The sequence below is a fragment of the Tursiops truncatus genome, chromosome 5 (genome assembly GCF_011762595.2).
Source record: "Tursiops truncatus isolate mTurTru1 chromosome 5, mTurTru1.mat.Y, whole genome shotgun sequence".
Lineage (NCBI taxonomy): Eukaryota > Metazoa > Chordata > Mammalia > Artiodactyla > Delphinidae > Tursiops > Tursiops truncatus.
Genome location: NC_047038.1, coordinates 89384712 through 89405906, shown reverse-complemented (window position 1 = coordinate 89405906; position 21195 = coordinate 89384712). Strand labels below are relative to the sequence as shown.

Here is a 21195-nt window from a genome sequence, read left to right as displayed (position 1 = left end):
TAAATGTTTGTCTCTGCCAATGTGACTTTCCCCAGTCACAATTGGTCTCACCCACCCTTTGATTCTCTCAACATGTTGTTGCCTCTATAATGGCCATAATCTTGTTGCATTGCTCTTAGTTTCTTCCTTCTTTACTGGAGCAACTAGAGGACAGTGACTGCACCCAGAACAGGACCTGGGACACAGTGAATGCTCAATAAATACTTGCAGAACAAAAAATAATAATAATTGATGAAAATGTTAATTATATTCAATCAAAACAACTACAGTACAGTTAACATTTATGTTTTAAAAGGTTTATGAACAAGACTAAGAAAAAAGTAGATGTTAAATTTTGAGTAATATCATTCTTGATGGATCCTATAAAAACAATAATTTCTTTTCTCATCTCCAACTTATGTGTTAGAATACTTAAATGATCATTTAATGAACAGTGTGCCCTAGAAGCACCAAAAAGTGCTTCACTTGGGAACATGTTTTTAGTTCACCACGTCATATAGCCTTCAAGGTCGTAAATCCATCCTTGAGGGGCTTTAATCTCCTACAATGACCAATATTCAGTACTTTGTGACCAGAATCTGCTTCAGACAATGGTATACAGAACTCTTTGAAGAAATTATTTATAAGTGTTCATAAATAAGCAGGCTAGGAAAAAAGAAACATTTGGAGATACTTTATTTTTATGATAAGGAAATTTCACATAAAAGTCTTCATCGTTTCTTTAATTCACAAAAAGCACAAATCAGTTAGAATTAAAGGGAAAAGTTCACACCAAACAATAAAGACTTTTGGTCTTTTCTCTTCCCCCTGTAACAAGAACAAAAATATAAGTACTAATTAAATTAATAGATGCAGGATGTAACTGGTTTTATTATTTTATATTATATATATACATATATTGGATCTATATCAGATAAACTGATAGGAAGGCCTTCTAATGACATTCTCTGAAGCCTTTGAAATAACCTTAAAGAATTTTGAGTTAGCTGAATCACTAATATAACATTGAGGGCATTATTTTGTTCCAGGGTTTTTAAAGAAGTTTTTTTTTTTTTTTACTGAATTGCATTTATTTTTAAGAAAAGTATTTAATGTTAGCTCTTAGGATGTATTTAACTATGGATCAATATTTGGGGAGAATCAACATTATAGTTAGCCTTATCTGAATTTTTTGTTACCTGAAGTAATTTAAACTCCCAAAGCAGCACGAGTTTTTGAAATCAGTGCTGGACCCTGCAAATTAAAAAGAATCATCAACAAACTAGTGAATATATAAAAAAAAAAGAAGCAGACTCACAGATATAGAGAACAAACTAGTGGCTACCAGTGGGGAGAGGGAAGGGGGGAGGGGTAATATAGAGGTAAGGGAGCAAGAGGTACAAACTATTAGGTATAAAATAAGCTACAAGGATATATTGTACAACAGAGAATGCAGGCCATATTTTATAATAACTATAAATGGAGTATAATCTTTAAAAATTTGTGAATCACTATATTATAGAGCTGTAACATATAATATTGTACACCCACTCTACTTCAATTAAAAAAAGAAATAAATAAAAATAAAATAAATCAGTCAATAAAAATCATCAGATAAAAAAGTAGACCACTGTGCCAGTTGCACAGTTAACTCTCCACTACCTATGGGTGAATGCATTGGTTTATAGATTAACCAAGTTAAAAATAAAGATATACAACTCTGATGTCAACAAGCTAGGACAATAGAAGGCAGAAGGAAAACAACTCCACTCTTATCAACAGGAGGTATTGTTTTTCCTATACCAATCTCCCAACTTTTACAAAGCCTCATCCCATCTCTCCCCTTTCTCTACAAATCAGTCACAGAAATTAAAAGGTTTGCAGAGAAAATACTGCTATGCTACTATTTGTTAATGTTCTCTGCATGTAAATGAACGTGTTCTCAAAACAGAGGACATTAATCTTTTTGTATCATATTTATCAGAAATGGTTTACGTAAAGTCTATTTTATCAGTTTTGTTTTATCTTATTTCATTATCTGTGTCCCACCCCCTCCTACCAAAAACAGACACATACTAATAAGTACACACACTCAAACCCATGTAATTACATTATCTATTGAAAAACTCAACATTTCTAAATATTATCAAATAACAAAATATCTAAACTTCTACATCATGAGCTAGTCAAATAAAATTGGCAAAAAGGCTGAATTATAGAATATCTTTTTAAAATATAGTGATGCTGTATTCAAATATATTTAGTAATACAAGCTAGAGGCTTACAAAATGTAGTCAATTTACAAATCCAGCTAAAATTGCTAAATAATTATATTAAGATAATACCTAATTACTACTCTGTTAATATTCAAAGGCTTGCTCCTGAGTTCAATATATTTCCTATAAATATTCCCCCAATATCCTATGTGCACAATTAATTTGCTATTAAATCCTTTTAATTCATTTAGCTCAATTGATAAATTTTAAGCCAGAAACTGTCTAAATTATCAGCAGTTAATTATATATTCACTTTACAGTTTTCTCCACTAGAAAATAAATCAAAATTACTAATCCTCATAATACACTCTAAAATTACACTTCTCCTAATATTTAGTGAGAAAACTGTGATTATTTTTAAATATTATAAAGTCCTTCAATCTATTTCTAAATTAAATATTTCTGGCATTATTTTAAAATTATCAATTAGTGGAATACTCTTTTCATTATTCGTTACAAAAAATTCCATACCAAGTATTCTGAGTGTAAACATGAGCTGCACATACCTCTTCCTCAAAGCAGACTTCCTGCCCTTGGCCTTGGCAGCACCTTTCCAGGAGGCCAGAGAAATCTGCAATGACGGCCTCAAGTTGTTCCTCTGTGATTTGTGGCTTTTGCTTCACAAGGTTAATGAGAAACCTATGATTTAAAACAAAACAATATAAAAGAGAAGTCTGCTATGCAATGGTCTTTTTCTAAAGCCTTCCTAGGAGAGAACTTTCAGAGCTCTGGCAACCCTTACCCTAAACCCTCATTCCATTAACCCATCACCAGACCCACCACATATATCTTGGCTAATACTTTATTAGAAAGACTGAGGCGAGAAACATGCTAAATGTTCCATTGGTCTGGACCTGTGCAGGTTATAGATGAAACATTATTTCACAGTTCCACCTTACTTATATGTAGTGAAGTAGTCTTTTCCTTATTTGCCTAAAAAATTCTTTCCAGTTCTCCCTTCTAAAATATGTCTTATCCATACTCAAAGGCTCCAACTTCCAAACCCTTGTCATTCACATTATCACATCCCTAACCTGAGCACTGTCTGTCCTAATTGCATGTAATACTCATTTGGTAATACATTCAGGCTGGAATTAATGTTGGCCCAGGGAATAGGGGAGGCTTGCCAGGCGGCATTCTTACTGTACCTAGAAACATGCCTCAGATTGTGACAGAGAAAAAAGGGATGAACAAGTTTTCCAAAATGAAGGAAGACCTTTTACAAAGTATGGGAGTATGAAAATGCATGGGAATTTGGAGAACATGAGTTACATTGACTTGCATTACTATCATCATTACAGAATGCCTCCCACAATGAACTGAAATGTGTATTCCACTTCATAACACCCATATTGCATGGTTGAATCAAATGTTATGATTATTCTCTTCAAAGAGTAAATAGTATGGAAAAAAATTCAGAAGTGTTTACTCAGTGCTTGGAATGGAAGTACCCAAGACTTACTGCAAAGATATATCCTAATTACCTGAAATAGATTGCCCCTTTTCCCTCGATCCCAAGATGCATCACAACAATAGTTTAAAAGGAGACTATTGTTACAAACAGGAAATTATCTGCCCCAGTGAATTTTTCCAGACTAGAGGCTATGAAGACTCTGAGACAAGACTATTCTGAAAGTCACTTTAAGTGCTTTGGCGTAATAATTTTCTCCTGGTGAGCCCAAGGGCGTTGGGTGTGTGAAGTAGAAATCTCCACCACTATTTAGTGTTGTCAGTCTTCTCCATGCTGGCAAATACCCATTTCTTACTGTTGCTTCATTGTTTGCAGTGCTACACCCTGAGCTTGGCACAGATCCTTATGGAAGATGAACTTGTCATCAGAGAATGGCGGAGAAACGTATGTCTCATCCACCACCAAGCTGCTGAAACATGGCCTCCTGTTGGCGTATGAAGAGGTGCAGCACTGGCCAACCCCAGGGTTTACAGGAGTCTCTTCATGTCTGATACATAAAAGTCCAATAATAAGGTCAGCCTAATTAGGAGAATGAGAAAGAAGAAAGCAAGGAGAGGGAACATCAGCCATAGAATTGATTCAGGAAAATTGTTGCAATAGTGTTTAATGTCCAGTAACTTATAATTAATTTATAGGAAAATTTGCTGTCTGTGTAGGGATCATGTGCTGTCATATTGTAGATTCTTATTTACCCATTTGTTTGGGATAAACTTCAGCATTTAGTGACCAATGTTCCACAAGTGATGTCGAAGAGAGCCACTTCAGCTATTTGTGTCAGCGATTTAAAACACATTTTCAGTTACATACAGACTTCTGAAGGGGAAAAGTCTCTGAAATCAATACATGGCCTACATTTTCCATGTATATTTAGTTGAGCTTTCCATTTTATTTTTGGGATTCAGAGAATCACTTTCTGAAGTAAGAATAGCACAAACCTAACCCTTTCACATATGTACATACATACATACATACATACATACATACAGCTAATATGTAGTTCTAATTGTAAAGAAATAAGATGTGTGTGTGTGTGTGTGTGTGTGTGTGTGTGTGTGTGTGTGTGAGTCTGTGTGTCCTTACGGCTTTCCTAATGTAGAATTGGCCTACCTTCCACACTTCAGAGATATTTCTTAAACACCTAACAATAACTTGTAACAAGGGCCAACGTATTTTGTGGGCATACTATGTATCAGGCTAGTACTGAGTGAGTCACACAGATTACCTCGTTTAAGACGGCCATCCTAACTTTATTCTCAAATGTCAGATGAAAATTCTCAAGCTTAGTGAGATAACTAGCTTTCCCAGAGTGACAAGACTCACTCACAAGTGGTGACAGTGGGATGGGAATGTAGGCAGGAGGCCGCCAGAACCTATACTCCTGAGCCATTACACCATCCTGTGCCCCTGCATCCTCCCAACATGTGGGATTCAATAAATGACAAAGATGATGCTTAATCACAGGAAAGTTTCTTTTCACTTCTAACCTTTGACAAAAAATTCCAGGACATGAAGACTGACTAGCAAATGACTCCTCATCATCAAAAAGAGGAAAAGTGAAAAAAAAAATGATACACAATTTTATTCACAATTGTGACTTCAAGGGAAAAAATAATAAAAAAAAATTCAACCTGTAATCGTATGTATGACATTAAGAAGTAAAGATTATTGGCATTACCAACTGGAAAGTCATTTTACTATTCAGAACGTGGGACCTACCTGTTCTGTACGCTGCACCCTGTCAAGGGGAATAAATTGTCCCTAATATCATCATAAAAAATTAAACTATAAAAGACAAAAACATAGGTATGGCTAAAAACAAAATAGCATATTTTAATCTGTCAAAGTTGAAGCTTTTTCTGTTTTAACATTAAAGTAGGTATTTGGTGAAATTATGAACTGAGTGACGTGTCAGTCTTTCTGTCTCCCCTGTACATAAAGCTTGCTTGTTTGTTGAATAGACTCACTGCACTTCTACCAGCCATTCTAGAAGGACAGGAAGGTTGCCCACATGCCAACCATTCAGAGCCGGGTTCTTACACCCCTTCAACTGCAACTAATCCAACAAGTCCAGGAAAGCCATCTCCACATTGGTTTTTCCCATTTCCCCTAAATGGGAATTATAAAGCTATTTCAAGCCCAACAGGGCAGAAACAGGATGGGACTAAACAAAACACTCACCGATCCCTCACCACAGGCCAATTGTTTGTCCTCACTGAGATGGCAACAAGTGGCTCCCGTGGTCGCCATTTTCCTGGTCAAGGTCATCAGCTCAGCTGAGGTCAGCTGAGGGGCCTTCTTGGTGTAAGCAACAAGAAACCTGAAAGAAGTATTTTTCACCAAATCTTGCTGAGTCCTTCAGGAGTCTCTGGACTCTCATTCCTCCTCAGAGACCCTCTTTTGGCATCAGGGGACATGAAATTAGCTCATTTGTTTCACCCACATGGTACCTGGACCGACGCTGGAGGTGCATTTACTCTGATAAGCATTCCCTACCCTCTTCTTACACCAACAGAGCACAACGGGAAAATAAACGCTGGGCAGCAGGCTGACTCCTATTCCCAACCTCAGAAGTTTCCTCCATATGCACTTTGATCTTTTGGTGCTTTACCTACGACAGGCTATGATACAATGGGTATCTTTACTGCAAAAATCTGCACGGTTTGGGGAACCCAAAGCCAGTACCACAGATCAGGATTCACAGGCCATCTGTTGCTCCTAAAGAGAGAGAACTGGGGAAGGCCACCTTCTGGAACTGGAAACTGGGTGATCAGATTACAAGACCTCCAGTCCAACATAGGGGCTGGAATTAGGGTAGCCATGGGTGATTAATTTAGATGGGTCTTTCCCTCACTAGTTAATGATCTTAAATCACTCAAAATACTGTTTAAAAAAGCATACGCATTTTGTAAGTAATATTCTCCTAATTTCTGGAAGAGGCCGCAGCTTCGCTTTGCCAGCGCTTGGCTCTCCTGGATATATTTCTCTAACTCTTCTTCCTGAAAATACAAGCGTTATTACACACATTTTTTTCTCTTTCTTCACACATAACTTTGTATGTAAAAATTGGCCAGTAATAATTTATTCTATTTTGATACCAATCTTAGAGAAACCACTTTTAGAGGGTTTTTTAATATTAAAGATGAATTGCGAGAATTAAGGCAAATGAACTTTAGGGAGAATAAGTTTAAAACTTTGTGAATCACCAAGTTATTTGATGGCAGAACTCAAACTTTGGGTAAAAAGTTACAATTCTTTCTGTACAAGATTCTTGCCTTTCTGGAGTGGAGCTATTCAAAAATGAATATTATTTTTATTCTGTGCATCAAAGAACTTTTGGTTAAAACATTCTTATTTCTAAAATAAGCCAATAGCTGTTGACTACTAGTTAATCACTACTTAACAGCTAGATAGCTAGTTAGTAGATATAACTAACTGCTCATTAGTAATTAGATGCTTTCAAACAAACAGCACTTTTAATGCATGATATCCATCTAGTTTTCCAGATTTTCCTTAAAAAGCTAGAGCATTTTACCCCTTTATCCTGGCATTCAGGAGGGTTTCCAGACTGTGAACATTTCTCCAATAACTCCTGATATCCTCTAGCAACTCTTAGAATTATTGGGACAGCAAGCTTAGTATGTCTTCTTGAATATTCATAAGTAAATCTGAAATATGGGTGAAAAAAATCATGTTATGGGAATTAAGAGACAAATTATTCCTGTGTTATATGGCATGCAGAAGTTAAAATGCAAATAAATAAACCTAGAAATCAAATATTATTTCAACTATACGCATGGCAAAGCTATTAATAAAAATTATAATCCCTCAAATTGTTCTAAAACGGTATTTTGTTTTCTTTTGCACTATTCACTTTCAATAATGGACGTGAAATCTATCCATACAACAAATATTTTTCCACTGCCAAGTCTGTGCAAACAATTTCTTTAAGCAGTATGGATTCAATAATGTATAAGATAAAATGTCTGACCTCTCAAAAGCAGGCATTATAGGGAGACAGAAACCAATAAGAAATAAGTCATCCAATCTTAGGTAGTGATAAATCAATGAAGAGAAATAAACCAAGGTAGACAAGAAGGAAAGGGGTGACAATTTAGAGTGTGTGGTCAAGAAAAGTCTCTTTGAGTAGCTCTTTCAGGAGAAAAACCTGGGTGAAGGAAGACACACAAAGTGTCTGGGGGAAGATCATTCTCGGCTGAGAAAATTTCTACTGCAAAGAACCTTTCCAATTGAAGAACTGCTTCTATTAAATAAACAATTAGCTTCAGAATGTATGAATGGGTAAATTTAAAGAGAATTCTTGAATTTACTAATTGTATTCCTAGGTTGTAGAAATAGGTCATATTAGTTCTTCCTCCAATAATGTCAGTACGGGTTTCTGAAATCTGGATTTTGTTCTTGTTTGCATAATTTAATTTAGCGGTGCAAACAATGTGTGCATGTCTAATTTTAATCAACAATAGAGTAATATCCTCCAGGAATATTAAAAAGAAAATTGCACCATTCTTTTCATTACTACATTAAAAGCAGACTCAGATTTAGAAAGACCTTTGGAGATCACTAAGTATAGTGTCCTAAGAGCTGCACAAATCCCTCCTCTAATAGTGTCCACTGATACACACTGTACAATAAAGGAAAATGTGTGAACTGCTTGCTCCCCTTAAAGGCAAATAGAATGAGAACATGTCTTGTCAGTTATAACTACCATACTGCAAATGTCTCTAAATGTGTTTTCACTTCCTTAAAAAAATAAAACATGTATTCAATAAATAGCAAATAAGCTGCTACAATGAAAGCCCTTCTATCTACCATTATCTATTAAGTTATATTTGGGGGAAAAAGTTTTTAAAATATGCACAGTGAAAAAGCACATTCTTAATTATGAGCCCTTCTTATTACAAAAATATCCATATCCTATTCGGAAGTCCAATGGTGGTCTTTACATGAGTAATTCATACAGGGATGACAATGCCTCTGATGCCAGAGAAACTGATACAAAACAAAATGCATCCTCATAAGCAAGCCAGTTAATAACAGCAGTGGTGAAAGTCTCATCAGTATAAGATAGACCCTATTCCTTATTTCCTAGTTATTTCCTCCTAACTATATTTTGGCTTAGAACATTCTAACATTATCCTCATATACTGAGTTCAGAAACCATTTCAACAACACAAAGCTGTCAGTCACATCATAATTTTTACTTGTGTGAACAGACATGTACAGAGTGTGTTACCTTGCCATGTAGAGATCTTTTTCCCTTGAAGAAAGTTGGTTGAAATCTGTCTCTCCTAAAAACCTATTTAGAGTTGGAGATAAGCCTTCAGGTTTGTCATCATTTTCTGCATGAATTATGCAATGACCAAGTTCAAGTGCGGTGGGTAATTTGCAGCATTCTGCTATTTTGCTTGACAGAATATCTTGCTGAGAACATATGTAGGACATAATTTTTTCCTGTAATAGAACAATAAAGTCTAAGTTTTAAACATTTATTCTTTAATTCAGGACCTCGTGGCCAGTCCTAGGAAGGAAAGAAGGAAGGAAGAAGACATTTACCTTGTCTCCCATTTTAGTGCTTTCTCCCTACTCTACCTTTCCTCACTCCTTTCCACCTAGCCTTGTTTGTTCAATTCTTCTTTTCATAGTTGTCAGCTAAAATCTACTATTTTATTCTAATAGCAAGCTTTTAAAAACAAAAGACAAATGTACTCCTCAAACGAAATGACATGCACGTTGATGCATATCTTTCTATTAGTACTGAAATTTGGTAGTAAACATTTGTTTATATAACCCTGCAGTAACCGATTATGACCTCCAGAGGGCAGTCTATAGATAATGAAATGCACGTAAGTGGCCAGAAAGCCGAGCTTACACGTAACTGTCAAAGGACTGAAAATTCTGTGCATTCTCACCAGAAACAATTAGAACCCATTATTCAGCCATTAAAATCCAACTTAGATACCATACTTTTAATTTTTTTTTTCACTTTAATGGAAAAGGGTGGTTTGAAGTCCAAAAATTGAAAAAACTAAACTTTAAAAAATGAGTATACGAATTAGTAAAATAGTCAACTAAAACTGATACAACTCACATCAAAGAAAAATAAAATCATTCTTATTACCATTCCTAATATGAAGGTAAATGCTTCTAAAAGGAAAAATAAACGATATAGGAAAATTTGTCTTGGAGGCAGCCCCAACTACTGACAACAAGATTCTCTGCCTGGGCCCAAAGACTCACCCTCAGGTCTCCCCTACAGCCTTGGCTTCTTGCTGGTTTTCAAGGGTATCTCAGCCAAAGTGCCGTGGACTGGCTGAAAGGAGCATTCTATCCTCACTTTCAACCTTCTGGAACCATATTTCAGCCCTGGTTTCAAGCCACCGAAATATCTAGGAAACCATATTCCAGCCCTGGTTTCAAGCCACCGAAATATCTAGGAGCAATGATTCTAAGCCTCCTTGAAGAAGAAGGTGTATCACAGGGAACCAGAGAGGGAATAATTTGGGGATAGACAGGCCTCCAACATCTAGGAAGCCTAGGGTGGCCTGAAATAGACCAATGCCACACTGCTTAAATCGCAACTGACTATGGCATGCTTGAGGATTCTGTTTTGGGGGTATTTGGTTTTGGTTTTTAATTCCCCTAGAGCCCTTATTCACACCTCTCCATGATGGCTAGCTTTTTACCGTATAGAACAATATCTTGTGTTATTTTTTATGTTTCTTTTGTTATTTTGTTGTATTCGTGTAATAGCTCTATGTATATGATATAGAGTGCCTTCCATGTGCCGGGCATGGTGCTGATGGCCTATGGAAATAACAGTAAACCAATGACAGTATCTAACCCCAATGAGGTCACATGTCTTATCTCTCTTATCAAACTATACATTTCTTAAAACCAGCTTGTGCCTTCCTAACAGGTATGCCCCACAGTGGCTAGCACATAGAAAGTATTCAATATATATTTATCAAATGAAAGCACAAATGGGTGAAAAAACAAATATATTAAAAATAGAGTTTTCCCCAAAAAATTCAGTGTGGAGACCTCCAGAGAGGTTACCATCTCCTTTAGAAGTAAGAATGAATGGGCACTGGTCTAGGAAGAGGGGCGCATCCCTTAAGTGAAAAGCAGAGTCAACAAAAGAGATTCAAGTTTTACTGTTAAGAAGTCTGTAACTTCACTCAGTCAGCTAGTTTCCACATTCTATGACCAACTCATGGCAGACACCCTTCTCCCATTTAGAATGAGAGCAAAAGAAAGAAAAGGGAGTGGGAATATCTCTTTTATAGGAGGCAAGACTCTTCACCCCATCCTGCAGACACTCCAGCACATTTCCTTTGCAGCATTCCTCGTGTACGTGGGCCACATCCACGACCAGTCTCTGAATTTCAGTAAAATTAGCTTTGGGAAACTTTTGACTCAGTTTAGTAACAGTTCTAAGGGGAAAAAAAGAATTAGAATCAATCTTGGTTATCTATCAAAATTAAATAACGACAGGAATAAAGACGCAGACACAGGGAATGGACTTGTGGACGTGGGAGGGGGAAGGGTAAGCTGGGACGAAGTGAGAGAGTGGCATGGACATATATACACTACCAAATGTAAAATAGATAGCTAGTGGGAAGCAGCCGCATAGCACAGGGAGATAAGTTCTGTGCTTTGTGACCACCTAGAGGGGTGGGATAGGGAGAGTGGGAGGGAAACGCAAGAGGGAGGAAATATGGGGATATATGTATATGTATAGCTGATTCATTTTGTTATACAGCAGAAGCTAACACAACATTGTAAAGCAATTATACTCCACAATAAAGATGTTAAAAAAACTTAAATAACATTTATAGAGTATTAGTATAGTTACAGCTCCAAGGATAAAAGACCAATATGTTCTCGTTTAAAAAGAAAAGGAAAAGTGTTATGTCTTGTTAATTCTAGCCCAGTCTTTCAAGGCAGTGGCTCTATAAACTGTGATCTGGCCCTACAAAAGGTTTAGAAGTGATTTATCTTTTCCTAAAACCTTTCCTGTGAATTTTAATGATATCTATCTTTTTGCTGTTCAACCATGATGCTGAGTATTGGGGATCATTGCTGTGAGAGGGTGGGAAAAAATTAAAAAGGATAAACAATTAAGAAATGGAAAATTCTATGAGAATGATAATCATTCTTTTATTTGGGAGAAAAAATTACTTCTTAGAATATAGGGAAGGATGCATATGTGCATATCAACGGGACAGGAAAGTGGAGCAGACTAAGCACTCAAATGTGTCATCATGCCAAGACATGTAGTGTGACCCAAAAAGGAGGTAAGAAACAAAAATTCTTATTTCTTCTGCATAGTTCATATAAATTTTAAGAGATGTCTTGGTGAGACCACTGTGGCCTAGAGCAACTGGTATTTTTGCTGCTACTGATAAAGATGGATTTTCTTTTTAAATTGAGAACATTTAAATTTAACTACTTATGGATAGCAAATGATAAATAATGTCATTATAATAAAATCTTAACTTACATTGTATTACTAAGGTAAATTTAACTAAAGCAAATCAAGAATCAATCTTTAAGTTTCTAATAGAGTTGGAGGGTGATTAAAGCATAATCTGACCTCTTCCAAGAAGAATCAGTCAGTCTTGGAACTAAATCCACGACTAAAAACTTTAATCTGTCTTCACTATGTACAATATTTTTAAATGTGTCATTTAACAAGCAAACAAATAAATAAACTTTAAATGCATGCACTTAATATTCTTCAATTAGCAGGTCAGATGTTTTTCTAGGCTAGAAATGTCTCAGCATAAAAGTTGAAGAGTACTTTAATTACAGTTATGTAATTTAAAATTTCCTAGTAACCATATTAAAATGTAAAAAGGAACAGGTTAAATTTACTTTAATAATATGTTTTTTAACCCAATATATCAAAAATAATATCATTTCAATATGTAATCAACATTAAAACTTTTTTTAACCATTTTTTATTGAAGTATAGTTAATTTACAGTGTTGTGTTAGTTTCAGGTGTGCAGCAAAGTGATTCAGTTATATATATATATATATATATATATATATCTGAATATATATATTCTTTTTCAGATTCTTTTCCATTATAGGTTATTACAAGGTACTGAATATAGTTTCCTGTGTTATACAGCAGGTCCTTGTTTATAACATTCAAACCTATTAATGAGATATTGTACATTTTCTTTTTCATACTAAGTCTTTGAAATCAGGTTTTACACTTAGAACACAGTTCCTCATTTGCACTAGCCACATTTCAAATGCTCAGGAGCTTCGTGTGGCTAGTGGCTGCCATACTGGCTAGTGGGGCTCTAAACCACTGGTAATTCTGATTCCTATACTTGACCTCAAATTCTCAGTTGTCAGGACACAGACAATTAGAGATCACTGACATAGCAGACAAGTAGGTGTAATGTAAATAAATGATGACAAGGATCACCAGCTGTATAAAAATAAATAAATAAAATAAAATGAAAAAAAAAAAAGAAAGAAAAATCATGAAAAGGATCTAGAAAAACTTTGTTCTGATGACCAGTAGTGTGGTCTTGGGTAAACTGTTTTAATCTGTCTGGACCTCGGGTTACTCCTGTGTAAAAATGAAGAGGTTGAACTACCTGATTCAATTGTTTGGGCTTTTTTTTTAATATTCCTCTCATCCTAACAACAAAGATAGATAGATGAGATAGGGATAAATTAGATAGATGAAAGATAGAAAGATGATAGATTAGATAGATAGATAGATAGATAGATAGAATCAAGGGAAAAGAGAAAAGGCAAATATGCTAAGTGTAAGAGTTAATGCAGTCAGCTGAAAAACTCCAAATTTGCCTCTGAGCGTTTTAGCAGCTGGGACAAGAAAACAGACTTCAGTGAGTTACATGCTTTCATCAGTTAGGAAAATACATGCCAGTTCTTCAGAAATGACTATTTTGTTTTCCTCTGGACAATGGATTCTAATATTATTGCCTCAAGTGAATATTTTCATAAAAAGCAACAATTGACACAATGGACTTTTATAGGAAGATTAGGAAGCAGAGTTAATGTAAAGAATTTCTTGTTAAGCCAGAAATTTTAAATGATACTTAGAGAAGGCTAATCTACCTTGTAGAGAATCTAGGAAAATGTGGTATATCTGCTTAAGATCATTCCATCAACTTAAAAAAAAAAACAGTTTAATAACATCTGGAGATCATAGATCAAAACCATTGTGTCGGGTACTGGGAAGAAAGCAAACCTGTTACCACAAGAACCTTAAAATCTCTTACAGATATAAAGCATACAAACAAGCACAAATGAAAAGAGAAACAACTGGAATTTTTGAGCACTTCTTTTAGACTATAACACACATCAAAAAGCACATATCTCAATGAACTAATGCATAAAAAATAATAAACGGTAATACTTCTCTAAAAAAAAAAAAGTGTAGTATAATTATGAGGTGTAAATTGATTGCAGTCCAGAACTTGAGTATCTAGAAGAATAGGTAAAAAGCATAAATCTCCAAAGTCTTCTCAAGTGTTATCTCATGTAGACTTTAATAAGTGTTAAACAGCAGACTGATCTGTTCCTCCCAATCCTAGGATTTCATGATTCTAATCACATTACCTGTCATCAAAGGAGACTTCATTCTCTACAACAGTAACAATGTGAAAAATGGACTCAAACTGCAAAATGGGAGTTTTGCAGATCTCACCTTCTTCCCTAGATAGAGCTTAAACTTACATGGCTCGGAAGGTTCGGGGTCCAAACTTTCTCATTACTGCACAGATATGTTGATTTAACAAGCTGCTTTCTCTTAATTCTTTTGTAATTGATGCTGCCTAGATAGAAAAATGAGGTGTCAAGAAAGGATGTATTTTCCCTTATAGGCTCTAATAATTAGAAAAACAACAGATACAACTAAAACATGAAACTCTAAAAATTTTTGCTAAAACTTATAAATGCAATATATCTTTGCAGAACTTTATTCATTCTTTCTTTTAGATGGGTTTATATACATCTATGCCAGGTAGAATTATTAAAAATATCTTGAGGGCTTCCCTGGTGGCGCAGTGGTTGAGAGTCCACCTGCCGATGCAGGGGACATGGGTTCGTGCCCTGGTCTGGGAAGATCCCACATGCCGCGGAGCGGCTAGGCCCGTGAGCCATGGCCGCTGAGCTTGCGCGTCCGGAGCCTGTGCTCCGCAACGGGAGAGGCCACAACAGTGAGAGGCCCGCGTACCGCAAAAAAAAAAAAAAAAAAAAAATCTTTAAACAGAAACACTTGTAACTTTCATACTTGAGATAATGAATAAACAACTGTAATTTTGAACAAATCGAAGCCTGATAATTTCTTAAATGTCTTCTCAGTAACAAAACGTAAGATTGCATCACAGCCTGACATTCTGGGAATAGTCACAGTTCTTAGGAATTTTGTTATAGGACTTCAGGCAGCAAGTAATTCATCGTGGATGTTGTCCTAGCTCTCCAAAACCTAAGAAAACTATTTGCATCTCTAAACCTAAGTTTCCTTGTTTGTTAAATGACAATAACACTTACACCTCAAATTTGTTCTAAGGTTTAAAAGAAATAATAAATATAAAGCACTTATCATACTTCTCGTTCACCTTTTTTCTCTTCTGCTCTTTTTCCTTCTGCCCCATCTTCTTTCACTTGCTTCCTTCACCTCTTACTCTGTTCTCTTTCATTTATGTTATCACCTCTACCTCTGTCTTTATCGCACCAAACTCATTTCCTTAATAATAAAATGATTGTTGGCTGAATGAATGGATAAAGGAATGAATAAAAAAAGAGCAAACCCAGGGTTTTTACCCAAAGAATAACAGAGTGCTGAAATATGCTCTATTCTGAAAATGATACTCTGCCCACAAAGCATATTTCCATTTTTAACTTTGTTTGGTTTTAGTAAGTCATAGCCAGATTGAAGTTATTAGTTCAGATAGCCACACAAATACAACACCTTTGTTTGGAAGCATTCAACTGCATTTTCGGCTTTGCAGCAAGGTGGAATTACTTTGTCATATTGAGCAGCCAAAGAAAGAATTGTAGGTGCATATAGGAAGGGGTGCCTTCTTGCTATCTCATAGACGTATCTGTGAAATGAAAAGGATCAGTAAGATTTACAAACACATTAAAATAGGACTGCTACTGCTTGGAACTGGACTCTGGAATTGTTTAAAGATTCAGAAAATAGTCATATTTTTTTCCACTTGCTGTCAAAATTTTCCTCACTAAAGATCCTCCAAGAAAAGGAAAAATCTATTATGAGATTATAAGAGTAAACTAGGCAAAAACACTGACTATGATTCTTATGAAAGTATCCTTTTCAATAAGCCTACACAGATATGTTTCGGAGGTCAACAAGGCCAGACCTCCACTAAGTAAAAGAGAAAGGTGGAGTCTTTTTTCTCATCAGTGCAGAACGAGATTATCCACCCTGGCAGTCAACATAGCAGAGATGTTCTAAGGGCAACCTCTATATTTCTCTGGATTAGGCAGCAACGTGGAAGGTAGAAGTGATTAAGAGTTAAACACAGGCTTCCCCAACAGAGAACCTGGGTTCAAATCCCAGCTTGGGAATGTACTAGTGGTCTGCCCTCATCCAATTGTCTTAGCCATCTAAGCTTCAATTTCTTCATCTGCAAAGTAGGAAGAAGAAAGGGAATGAAGAGAAAGACGACAAGGAGATGATAGGCTGTTTGTGAGCATTAATATGCTCATACGTGCCAGGCACACATGTTCCTAAAACATCCTAAATGCTCAATAAATGTTAGACATGCTTATGTACCTTAAACATTCCTGGATCGCTAACATTTTCTATTTTCAGGCAATTTGGTGAACACAAAACACCAAATATTTGGCTCTAGAAGGAGTCATTTTGTGCCACACTGATATATGCTTGGGCAAGCTAAAATTAGAGAGAAAAAACAAGGTGTATCTAAGAGACTAAAGGAAAAACTGGTGGGTCTCCTGTGTGGTCTATACCCATCTATCTACGTGCTGTGGAGACAAAGTTACACTTAATGTTTCTCACCTAATCTCGTAGGTCAGGAGCTCAGCAGATGCCACATCAAACATTATTTCTCCATGTTTTAGAATACAGCCACAAATTGCAGAATTTGTAGACTCTGCTCGGTACTGCACTCTTTCTGGGGTCTTATCTACCTTTAAAATCGGATCCTTACCGGTTCATAAATAGCTCCCTGTCTTCTTCATATGCTTTACAACTTGTGACAGGTTCTGGAACTTGGAAAGGTGGGATGGATGCTGGAACGGCCTTTTTGTGTGCTAGGAAACAGTCATGTCTTTCCTCTCCACTTTGGCTGCAGCAGTCTGAAAGCCCATACTTTCCAGGAATTTCCTTTTCATGGCAAATTTCTTCCAGAAAGGCAGATACCTATAAGATTTATTTTTAATGAAAGACAACTAACTTTACCTAAAAATGCTGTAAAACACATGAAAAGTTTTCTAATATTTAAAGTCAGAACGGTAGATTAGGAAAATAATTCCCCCTACAAATTCCAATATATTTAGTTTCAGCCTGATGGGATAGCTTTCTTTTATGTGTTTGGAAAACGGAATTTAGTTTTCAACCTTAAATAATACACACGCCTATTAGACAAAATTATTTTCTCTTAAAAGGAGGACATAGATGCTCCATCTGGCATTCTTATTATGAGACACTAATATAAAATTGGATATTATTTTCACATAGAAATCAAAATATATTGAAACTGAATAAAAATAGCTTCAAATACTTTTAATGGGTCTAATTATAGATTTAGCTAAAATGTTTTAGGGAATTCCCTGGCAGTCCAGTTGTTAGGACTTGGAGTTTTCACTGCTGTGGCCTGGGTTCAATCCCTGGTTGGGGAACTAAGATCAAAAAAAAAGAGAGAGTTTTAAAATGTACATTGTAAATGCTTAAAATCTTTCTTGTTTGCCTTAGCTTTACCAAAATCAGGTGATGACACCACTAGTCTGATGAAAGCCTCTGAGGAATACGTGTGTTTCATTCATCTCAGGAAACTTTTAATTTAGCTTTTATAACTGCTAATATTTAGAGAATCCTGGAAATCTTAACTAAGACTTCCAGTTCCCAATCCACCTAAAAAATCATGCCTTTAAGTTTACAATGGTAAATCACTAATCTGTAACATCACCTTGGATGTCTCATTGGATGTAAAGTTGCAATATAAAATATATTTTGCTTATTTCACATGTCAAGCTAAAAAATAGAGATGCCTATAAGGGATTTTTATTTAAGTCATCAATTTCAGAGTTGTAAAGTACTTTATATCTTTAAAAGGGCGTCTCCTTTGCAATATTGCAGATACATCATTTTTTGGCTACTTCACGAGCTCCATCATGACAGAGGATTCTCTGGGCATTTTGTCCCAGAACTGGTAGCTCTAATCATTTTAAAGTTCTTAATTCTTTTCTATATTGAGATAATAATAAACACTAATAACTGTTATTTATTAATCTGTTACATTAGGATATCCTATAATAAAAAAAGTAGTCACTGTTTATCTGAAATTCAAATTTAAGAGGGCTTCATATTTTGTTGTCGTTTGTTTGTTAAATCTGTCAACCCTAATCTATGCTATGCACCTCACATTCACTAGTGTATAGTATAATGAAGTCACTAAGGGTGTTAATTCTGGAGCCAGATGACATAATTTAAATCCTGGTTCTGGACTCCCTTAAGAAAGTTGTTTAACCTCTCTGTGTCTCATCTTCTCCAACTGGAATATTAGCATCTATCTCCTAGGATTATGATAAAGATTTAATAAATTAATATTTGCAAGCAAAGCTGATATTCTACCAATGAGCCCAAGCCAGGGTCTCTTGGCTCACTGGACATTGATTCTGATTCATCAATGCTATGCTCCATGTCACAAAGTATTTTGATTATCAATGGATATGTAACACTCCTGAGAATAATGCCTGTCACATTGTGTGCTTAATAAAAATTAACCCCTGCTACCATTATCATATCAATCTCCATGACAACCCAGAAATGGAAGCTATTATTATTCGTCACTTTATATATAAGGAAACTAAAGCTCAATGAAGTTAGGTAATACGCCCATGGTCACCCAGATACTCTGATTTCAGAACCTTAGCTCTTAGTCACCATGCTTATATTGTCTCTTTACAATAGACACCCATTGTTTTCTCCTCTGCTCTCTCCAGCAAATCAGAATTAACCTAAACCTCCTTTCATAAAACAGGTCTTGAGATATTTAAATATATTTATTTCTTTTGCAGTCCCTGCATCTTCTCTTCTGCATGCTGAGTTTTGGTCAAATATCACAGTGCTTTTTAAAAAAATTATTATTATTCACTCACCTGGTTTTCTAAACACCCTGCAGGCTGCTCACTGCCAGTGGATTTCTCTATTACAGTCAATACATCTTTCACCATTTGACTTACTTCCTTGTAAGTGGCCTCTTGAACAAACTGGGCAAAAAATATGGTAGCTCTGAAACAAAAATACATATGAATGCTTAAGGAGCAGACATATCAATCTTTTTCTCAAGGTTAGTTTTTGTTTGTTTTTATTGTCTGTTATGTTGTGACCTGTTTAGGGGATGACTTTTGCTAAAAAAGTATGTGAAATTTTAGCCATCCAGGAAGAAATGTCTGTCTTCTTGTCCCCTTCCCCCATAAATATACATATATCTGTTAACAATGAAAATAAGTGGATTTCCCCTAAGAGTGGTTCCTACTTTTGTGGTCATCCACCCACTGCAATGTCTCCATAATTGAAGGTAATTATATCCTTTGTAGTTTTTTGTTTTTTGTTTTTTTTAAGCAAAGAATTGGTCATTAGACCTCTACCTGTGTCTACTACCAGCGTGATCAAGGTCTGATCATGGATTGACCCAAAGCAATGCTTCTGCAGGTTTCTGTGTGCAACCAGTATCTGTAACACACGACTTTAAATTCCTTATTAGAAACTTCAGAAGTGTGGGACAGAAAGATATCATTCAAGATAATAACATACCTTCTACAAATAACCAAAAATAGAACATTTTACTTCCAACTACTTGCTACTAGGATTAAATAGTATTCAGAATAGAGAACATGGTAATGTCATCCTATTGATATTGATGAGAAAAATTCCTGAATTCATACATAGTTGCCATCAATCAGACATTATTCTTCAGTTTCTAAAATCTGATTTTGTTTATCCCATCTCTTTACAAGGAATCTAGAGTTTGGGGTTAACATCTAAGGCATGGAGTAACAGTCCAACTTCTTCAATATCAATTTGATATTCAACATAAATAACTTTTCTTAGCATTGTCTAGTTTGCTTTCACACTTTTAAAACCTCATAGGGCTATCCAACTTTATTCAATTACCTAACTAAAATTTTCATTGCTTTGCATATTTAAAGTGCATTTATACAAGCAAAACTTACAGGTCAACTACATTCATCTCTGCAGAGCATGGGGAAGAATCCAATATGGAAGCTGGAAAGCAAGATAAACTTCATGAGAAATGATATGTTCAACTGCAATCAGGAAAGTAATCGTTGTTAGATGTAAATGTTTGTGTCTAAGTTAAAACTATACAACTTTAGAACTGAGAGGACATTAGGAATCATGTATCCAAGCATCTTAATTTTGTACTTGAGAAAACTAAGAAACTAAGGAATAAAGTTAATGAGAATGATTTATAATAGACTTAACACTAAAATTCAGATTTTATATCTTCCAATTTCTTGGAACCATTGAACCGTTCACAGGTAACTTTAAGCACTGCCATGATTTTGTAAAACTCTTGTACTCTTATAAATATACAAGTTTATCATTCATTTAATGATATTCACCAATTAAATATTTTTCCTCTGTGTCGAACAGTAAGTATGATAAATAAATCAAGGCAAATGAATAAAAGCAAATTTAAGAATTTTCATATAGGAAAAAGACAAAAGAAAAGCACAAAATATCTTACCTATTCCATATGCATTTTTTTGCATTGTTCTGGATTCAGTAAAATTTAGTAGAAAAATTAAAAAAATTGATACCTCCCACTTCATGGTTGCTAGCTATTTCGTTGTTGGTGATGATGATGGGGGCAGAATATTGAAAATCATGCTGAAATTCTTTTATAGTCTTCTCTAGCAATGCCTGTTAACTAGTAATCTTCTGTTGGTATATCTGTTACTTTATTTCCTTATGTTCCAAATGGGATGACTTGCTAATAATTAACAGCACAGGGATTATTTGTGTTTTATGTTCAAGGACACAGACCTCTTTTGGGTGGAAAAAGGGGGAAAAACTTGCAAATTCATTCTATTTTGCAAATATAACAAATATTCTTCTCAAACTACAGAGTATTCAAGGAGGTGACTTTTCCCTAAATTGCACAACAGAAGTTAACAGGCCGTAGACAAAAGACGTCAGACTTTGTATGAAATTCAACTAAATGCA

At 35.4% G+C, this 21195-nt stretch overlaps 1 protein-coding gene across 1 annotated transcript; it reads right to left on the bottom strand.

Annotated features, from left to right (window-relative positions):
- Nucleotides 1-678: 678 nt before the first annotated feature.
- On the bottom strand, nt 679-20801 carry AFP (alpha fetoprotein). The gene is made up of 15 exons (XM_004322036.2): nt 20717-20801; nt 20181-20232; nt 19104-19236; nt 16934-17145; nt 15709-15841; nt 14472-14569; nt 11048-11177; nt 8978-9195; nt 7259-7391; nt 6625-6722; nt 5905-6043; nt 4022-4245; nt 2762-2894; nt 1179-1233; nt 679-807 (listed from the first exon to the last, which is right to left on the bottom strand). Exons 1-14 carry the CDS (start codon nt 20799-20801, stop codon nt 1189-1191), a joined length of 1833 nt encoding a protein of 610 aa, XP_004322084.1. The 3' UTR covers nt 679-807; nt 1179-1188.
- Nucleotides 20802-21195: the final 394 nt, after the last annotated feature.

What these genes read in the sequence shown, in the direction of transcription:
- AFP (XM_004322036.2), bottom strand. Translation starts at nt 20,801, where the DNA reads ATGAAGTGGGAGGTATCAATTTTTTTAATTTTTCTACTAAATTTTACT. An exon ending in GAGATGAATGTAGTTGACCT is followed by an intron (nt 19,237 to 20,180) that starts GTAAGTTTTGCT and finishes TTTTTGTTTCAG; the next exon opens with AGCTACCATATTTTTTGCCC. An exon ending in CCCCGAACCTTCCGAGCCAT is followed by an intron (nt 11,178 to 14,471) that starts GTAAGTTTAAGC and finishes TTTTCCCCTTAG; the next exon opens with AACTGTTACTAAACTGAGTC.